The sequence below is a fragment of the Barbus barbus genome, assembly GCF_936440315.1.
Source record: "Barbus barbus genome assembly, chromosome: 44".
NCBI lineage: Eukaryota > Metazoa > Chordata > Actinopteri > Cypriniformes > Cyprinidae > Barbus > Barbus barbus.
The window spans coordinates 25,741,621-25,750,000 of NC_136722.1; the positions used below are offsets into that span (position 1 = coordinate 25,741,621).

The 8,380-nt window shown below is 35.0% G+C and overlaps 1 protein-coding gene across 1 annotated transcript in view; it reads left to right on the forward strand.

The window, feature by feature from the left end:
- Positions 1-8,380, forward strand: part of LOC306863443 (laminin subunit alpha-1-like) — a gene marked incomplete at its 5' end in the record, with an annotated part of 73,641 nt that overhangs the window by 62,376 nt on the left and 2,885 nt on the right. The window contains 8 exons of the mRNA XM_079406780.1: positions 1,240-1,391; positions 2,462-2,632; positions 4,885-5,068; positions 6,417-6,523; positions 7,366-7,555; positions 7,830-7,982; positions 8,152-8,305; positions 8,375-8,380. The exon at positions 8,375-8,380 is cut by the window's right edge and continues 128 nt beyond it. Coding sequence (XP_079262906.1) covers positions 1,240-1,391; positions 2,462-2,632; positions 4,885-5,068; positions 6,417-6,523; positions 7,366-7,555; positions 7,830-7,982; positions 8,152-8,305; positions 8,375-8,380 — 1,117 coding nt within the window. The remainder of the gene's footprint in view (positions 1-1,239; positions 1,392-2,461; positions 2,633-4,884; positions 5,069-6,416; positions 6,524-7,365; positions 7,556-7,829; positions 7,983-8,151; positions 8,306-8,374) is intronic.

Sequence of the window (8,380 nt, forward strand, 5' to 3'; positions counted from 1 at the left end):
TAGTAAATGATACGGAACTGAATAGGTAGCCAGTGCAGAGACTGTAAAATTGGGGTAATATGATCATATTTTCTTGACCTGGTAAGAACTCTAGCCGCTGCATTTTGGACTATCTGTAGCTTGTTTATTGAAGATGCAGGACAAGCAGCTAGCAGTGCATTACAATAGTCCAGTCTAGAGGTCATGAATGCATGAACTAGCTTTTCTGCATCAGAAACAGGCAGCATGCTTCGAAGCTTGGCAATGTTTCTAAGATGGAAGAATGCTGTTTTTGTAACATGGGAAATATGATTTTTAAAGGACAAGTTGCTGTCTAATATAACACCCAGATTTTTGACTTTAGAGGACGTAACAGTACATCCATCTAGTTGCAAATTATAATCCAAGAGATTCTGTGTCCTGTTTTTTGGTCCAATAAGTAATATCTCTGTCTTATCTGAATTTAATAGGAGGAAATTATTGGTCATCCAATCTTTTATATTTTTTACACAATCTATTAGCTTAGATAGTTGAGAAGTTTCATCTGGTCTTGTTGAGATATATAGTTGAGTATCATCAGCATAACAATGAAAACTAATCCTGTATTTTCTAATAATATTACCAAGAGGCAACATGTAAATTGAAAATAGCAGAGGACCTAGGACAGATCCTTGGGGTACTCCATACTTTACTGGTGATAATTGAGATGACTCCCCATTTAAATGAACAAAGTGGTAGCGATCGGACAGGTAGGATCTAAACCATCTTAAAGCCTGCCCTTGAATACCAGTATAGTTTTGTAATCGATCTATGAGTATATCATGGTCTATAGTGTCGAACGCAGCACTAAGATCAAGTAATACTAGCAATGAGATGCAGCCTTGGTCTGAAGCAAGAAGCAAGTCATTTGTAATTTTAACAAGTGCAGTTTCTGTGCTATGGTGAGGCCTGAAACCTGACTCAAATTCTTCAGAGATCATTTTTTTGCAAGAAGGAGCACAGTTGAGCAGACACAACTTTTTCTAAAATTTTAGACATAAACGGAAGATTTGAAATGGGTCTGTAATTTGCCAGTTCATTAGAATCTAGTTGTGGTTTCTTAATAAGAGGCTTAATAACCGCCAGCTTGAATGGTTTTGGGACGTGACCTAAAGATAACGATGCGTTAATAATATTGAGAAGCGGTTCTTCTGTGTGTGTGTGTGTGTGTGTGTGTGTGTGTGTGTCGCTCATGTGCTTCATCTGCTGCTCTGCTCTCAGTCGTTCCTCCTGGTGAAGCTTGTGTCCGGATCGCTGGAGGTTCATGTGGGCGTGGCCGAGGGCAGAGCCGTGCACAAAGCCGTCGTCAAATCACAGAACGGCTCCTTCAGTGACGGACAGGAGCATTCGCTCATACTGCAGAGGAACAAAAGGTACAGAGCAATATTACACAACCTTCATACTAAACATACAGGCTGAAATGTAAGATTTGCATATAAAATTCCCTTTCATTTGGATTACACTGTATTAACAAACGTAATGTGATTCATATTTAACAGTCATACATCAATTAAACAGGTCAGATTTCTGTAATGGTGTTAATAAACTGTGTTTTACATAAACAATAACCAGCTTTATATATTTATCATCTATAAATCCAGTTTGTTTGTTTTTTAATTTCATGGATATTAACTGAACATTGCTTGTTTCACAGCTAGCCATATACTTCTTAACTGAATAAATAAGTATTATTTTAGAATCATTGATAAACTCTTTCATTGATATCATTGATAAACTCAAGTTTTTATTAATATTTTTTATGAGATTTTGAAATTTATTTGTACATTTCATTTTCATTTTAGTCAAAGTTTTAGAAATGTTGTTTTTTGGCATTTTTATTCTTTTTTTTTTTTTTCTTTTTTTTTTTTATGTGCAAATAATTTTTATTAATTCATATTTCAGTTTGAATTATTTTAGTACATATAGTAACACTAAATGAACATGAGAAATGTTGCCTCGGAAACTAGCTGAAATAAAATAAGTTTAATGTTTTATTTCGGTTAACGTTTACTTTATTTCAAGTAATGATTAAGTTTTTTTATTTACAGCATACGTTTTTTTTATTTTAAACGATTTATTTATCGTTTGAGTTAACTATAATAGCCCTGGTTTTAAAAACCGTATGCTGATTTTAAGCAATTTGAATGAATGCATTCTGAAAATATGATTATTTAAATAAAATAAAATAGATGCATATTGTTACTATGCCATGATTTATTTGGTTTTTATGACGACTTACAAATGTGCATCACATTAAGTTTATTAATTTATGTTAAAACTGTGTTATCCAAACAGATGGAAATTTTACATGCAATTCAAATGCATAAATCTAAATATGTTTTGAGTGTATTGGGATGTGGTTTTAGTAGCGTTTGCTACAGAAAGCTGCTGATGGGTTGAGCGCAGTCGGTCTGATTTCTCTGTCTGCGTGTTTTTCCTTCAGGTCCATCGCAGTGTTTGTGGACGAGCTGAGCCAGGCGACGCTGAAGCTGGGATCATCTGCAGATAAAGCTCTGGCTCTGGAGCGGCTCTTCATCGGCGGCGTTCCTCCAGGAGAGACCGGATCCAGCGACTCCTTCTACGGCTGCATCAGGAACACGGCGGTGGACGGCATGTGAGTGACGCACACACGCACGCACACACACACACATACACACACTCTGTTCATTCAAACACATCTACGACTTAAAGGTGCCATAGAATGGAAAACTGTATTTACCTTGGCATAGTTGAATAATAAGAGTTCTGTACATGGAAATGACATACCGTGAGCCTCAGACACCATTGTTTCCTCGTCCTTATGCAAATCTCGTGCGTGCAAAAGGCCATTTGAAAAGAGGCGAATCCCAACATAACACCGACTGTGAGGTTACAGTCGGGATCATTAATGTTTACGCCCCCAACATACCAGCCCATGTTCTAGGCCAGCCAAATCATCGATGCAGTGTTGCCAGATATTGCTATTAAAACAAACAAAAACCAATGAATAAATAAAAATAAACCAAAATTATTTCACATTTTTTGCAATTAGGATAAGATAAAGATATCGCTGACCCTAAACTGCAACGTCCTACTTTAACTTTCTAAAGTGTTAAAAAAATTGGAAAAGACAAGTCCAAAAACGCTTATAACAGCTGGATCTGGCAACACCGAGGCTACGTTCGTTCCCTCACACACAACTCCGTCTCAAGCCTCGTTCCCTCCACCAGCGTCTCGCAGCTATCATGTTGTTATCACAGACGCTAAACATTCTTGCTAAATCTCTCAAAATCTGTATCTTTGTCTGATACTAGGGCTGCCACTAACGACAATATTTTTATTTTAGTTAATCTAACGACTAATTTCCCGCAAAAAAATCAAAAATTTTACTTGAATTTTTTTTATTAAACCATATTTTGGTAAATAGAATTTATTTAGGTGAAAAAATGTAAATGTGCAGTATTTCTGGAAAAAAAATACTTTTTTTTTTAATATAAAATCAATTAATTGGAGATGCTTTTTATTATTAAAATTTAATGGAACAATTAAAATGGAATCCAGAAAATAATGGAAAACAGAATTTAGTACAGATACAACTGTAAAACTCTTTTTGGCTTTTTGATTAATAAAATTTAACACAACTGAATTTGGAAATAAAACGGATTTCATAGGGCCCTATAATTTTGTTTTTGTTTTTTTTTGGTAATAAAAATGGATTTAAGTGAATAATAGATTTTAAAATGACTTAAAGTACATATATAATAGCAATGATGCAATAATAATGAGTTCAAATAAAGTATCAAAAGCAAGAAATCATATGGTTTTATTGAACAAAACTGTTAAAATACATAATGTATTCTAAACAATAGAGCTAATATAGATTACGCATCACATCAAAGACCTGCAGGAGACGCCGACGGCCTGATGATTATTATTACACATTACTGTTTAATATTGACCAAGCACCAGTTCATTCAAACGTACACTTCATCTTTAATATTTGGCCATTTCTTTAGGACAGAAATGCTACAGCCTAAGATGTCAAAAGTGTTTAAAATGACACTGCTATTGAACTAAACTGAATTAACATTTAAACTAAATAAAAACATAACTGCATTATTTTGCTCAATGTTATTTATTTTATCATTGATATGCTATTATAGTTTTTTTAATTTTATGTTTGTATTTTCAGTTTTCACTTTAATATTATAGTAATTTTGGTTTCTGTTTTTGTCATTTTATTATTTCTTAAAATATTACTATTTAGCTTTAATTTGAAATTTTCTTTATTTTTATTTGTTTAAATCAAATTTGTCTAGTCTTTATTCATTTTTATTTTAGTCTTAGTTTATTTAGTTTTAGTTATTTTGGTACTTTAAATGAAAATGATATATTGCCATGGCAACTTGCTAAAATGACACAAGTTAATTTTTTTTATATTTATTTATTTAATTCAGTTCATGTTTACTTTTATTTCAAGTAGCAAAAATGCTTTGGGTCCTTTAGTTTTAATTATAACGTTATAACCCTGTAATAATGACTCTATTGTCTTCTGTGGAGCTGCTTTACAGTTGAAATTGAGTTTGTTTCATAATTGATGAATTTTGCAACAGTATCACTGTTATTTTCCTGTTTATGCTTCTTTGAAACAATCTGTATTGCATGAAGCACTATATAAATATAAAAAGTTCAGAATCAGAATCAGAATCAGAAAGAGCTTTATTGCCAAGTGTGTTTGCACACACAAGGAATTTGTCTTGGTGTTATGAGCTTCCAGTACAGAAAGTACAAACATAGTGCAGACAACATATAATTAGTTAAGTACAGTATTATGAAATATAATCAGCTGCAGGTTGAATGAATGTGGAGGTGCAATGTGTGTTTCAGACTGTTGGATCTGTCCGCTGCTCTGCGCTATGAGAACGTGGACATGGACAGCTGTTTGCTGGAGGAGAGACCCAAACGTGTGGTTCTGCCTGATGAGCTGGAGGCAGAGCCGACCTCTGACCCCTCCACGCGACCCCTGTCACCCCCGGAGGAGCTGAGCACGCTCACACACGGCAGCAGCAGCGTGAGTCAAACGCACACACACACACACTCTCTCACACACACACACACACACACACACACACACACTCCCTCTCTCTCTCTCTCTCTCTCTCTCTCACACACTCACACACACACACACACACACATGATTACACCGAAACACCTGCAGACGCCTGAGTGGAGAGAACACGTTTATAAATATTTATACAACAAATAGATTTGGATTTATATACATCTCTGAAAAAACACGAAGACGCATGATGTTTTTGTTAATCTTTTGTTGTTTTGTTTTCAGTGCCACATCAATGCATGATAACATTGTTTATTATTATTAAGCTCTTTCAGTTTTCTCGATACTCGAGCTCTTTAAAAGCAGGACGGATTCTAAATGGCTGTATATGTTTTTATAGTTCATCAGCTGGAAAAAATCATTCTAAAAATCATTTCATTGGCAATTTGAACTAAAAGTCATTTGAAAAGTATATTTTCATTATTAGACATTTGTTTGTCTTTGATATGTTTTTTCTTTGTCTTGAGTTTTTATAGTTCACTAAAACTAAAGCCATAAAAACATTTTTGTTACTTGAAGTAAAATAAACTTTAAAAATACATTTTAGAATAATTTTAATAAAATAATCTAATCTAAAATAAAATATAAAAAACATAACATTTCTCATTTTTATTTAGTTTAAATATATGTACTTAATAGAGCTATAATAGTATCCCAGTGATACTAAAATAACACTGGTTTGATTTGATTCACTCTCTTGACTTTACTCCGTCTCTGATCCTATTTCCTAATGAAGTCATGCAGCATTATTTACTCAAAGAATATTTTTGCTCACATCTGGTGTTTGCTGAGTGTTACACACATAAACAAACGTGATAAATGAGCATGCAGAGCACAGTTCACACTGTTAGTAAGTAACCACAGAATCCGTATGTGACCAGTGTTAGTTTAGTATCACTGAGATACTATTATCATTTTTATTTCTGTGTTTTTGGTTTCATTTTAATTTGAGTTAAAGTTTTCAATTTTATTTGTATGTTTGTGTCATTTTTATTAGGTTTTGGTTATATACTGTATTTCTGTACGGTTTAATTCTGTTTTAGTTATTTTAGCACAAGTTAAACTAAATGAAAATGTTGCATAACAAAAATGTTTGTGGTTTTAGGTGACTAGAATAGCTCTTTATTTGACGCACTGAACTCAAAGGTTTCATTGTCATTATGACAGATGTGTGTTTGAGTCGTGTGGCATTCTTCAGATAGCGCTGAGTTTCTGTGAACACACAACATGTGTTATTCACATCTGTAACATTGTAAGAATGTCATACCTGTCTCACGCCCTTATATGGTCACTTCCTCAGTGTGTGGCGGCGGATCACACAGAAACCATCCCACAATCCCTGCAGTTCGGACTGTCTCGACACAGTCACGTGATCATGGGCTTCAAGAATAAGACCGTCAGAACCAGGTAAACCTGCCATAAACAGAGCCAGCAGCTCATGCTGATCACAGCTTACTGCATGCATCTCAATCACTGCATTACATCATCTTTAGGATTCACAGATTCAATTATTATTTATGAGCTGCTGTGAGCCAAATTGATTATTAAACTCAAGGAACTTTCCTTAAACTAATATTCTGTATTCAGTATGACTCCATGTTGATAATAGTTCATCATCTGTTAAAAAAAAAGGAAAAATTACATATTGTTTGCATTGGAACTGAAAAAAAATAAACATTAAATACACAATGAAACTATTGTAAACCTCTAGTCACTTATACAATCACACAAGAGAAAGTATATATTTATAGTATATGTATATTTTTTCAGTCAGACGAGAAAGTATTTTTGTTAATAGAAATTCTGTACTACAAAACAACCCCTTTGCTTGCTTTAGCAAAAATAGAAAAACTTATAAAACACACACATATATATATATATAGACAGATATTACAAATATTGTAAAATTAAATAGGATAAAATATTTGTTTGCATTTGATTCAGTGGTATTATAGTTAAACTAAAACCATGAAAAAAAAAAATATATATATATATACATATACACACACACAATAAATGCAATTTAAATGAAATATAAAATGAAATGGGATAAAATGTATACAATTAAATATTAAAGAATATTATAAAATTAAATGTTATAAAATGATTTCATACCTAGTATGTGATGTACCATCTAGATCTATTTTAAACAGTCACATATACAAGATTTTTGACGATTGAAAGAAGTTCACTGTGACATGCTCTCGTAGATCTTAATTTAACATGTTATTGTCTGTTCCTCGTCTCAGTTTTGTGGTGAAGCTGTCCGTTCGGACGTTCGCTCACAGCGGCGTTCTCTTCTACATGGCCAACGCAAACCAGCAGGATTACGCCGTTCTGCAGGTGCAGGGGGGGCGTCTGCAGCTGTCATGTGACCTGGGGAAAGGCCCCGCCCACGCCTCGCTGGCCACGCCCATCAACGACGGCCTCTGGCACACCGTGAGTCCTGATCACATGATAGCTTTAACCCTCTCAACCCTGATACATGATATAATATCAACCGATTATTGAACATTTAGACAAAAATAAAAGCTTTTTATATTTGCTCCATCAGGCTTTTATGGCTCATATATTCAGATATAGTGAGAATATGGAGGAAAATCAGCTCAGACAGAAGATATGGAGTAGATTAAGAGCGACAGCAAAGTTTATGGACACAATTATGACAATGAATGAGATTAGTTTACAGTATGTGTGCTGTGTGTTTGTGCAGGTGAAGGCTGAGTTCAGTAAGAAGACGGTGATGGTCAGTGTGGATGGGACAGAATCTGACCGCACACCCACTAAAGGACACACGCTGGACGTGGAGGGGAAGTTGCACCTCGGCGGACTTCCTGCCACATACACCGCCAAGAGAATCGGAAACGTAACTGACCTCAAAACACGTTGTACTCAATGTATTCAATAATACAATATTACAATACTACAACAAAACAACCCCTTTGCTTACTTGAGCAAAAACAGAAAAACATATAATACAAAATAAATATAAGCGTCAGCCTGTTTGACCGATCCTAACCTGTGTTGTTCTTCAGGTGACACACAGTCTGGCGGCGTGTGTTCAGGACGTGACTTTTAGCGGTGTCCAGATGAACCTCAGCGCTGCGCTGTCGTCTCACGCAGCCGGTCTCTGCTTCAGACGCGCTCAGGACGGCAGCTTCTTCAGCGGCAGCGGATACGCCGCTTTCAGTGAGTCTGACACGTAATGATGAATGATGAGTGCTCAGAACACAGGCTGACGTCTCGCTCTCTCCGCAGTGAAAG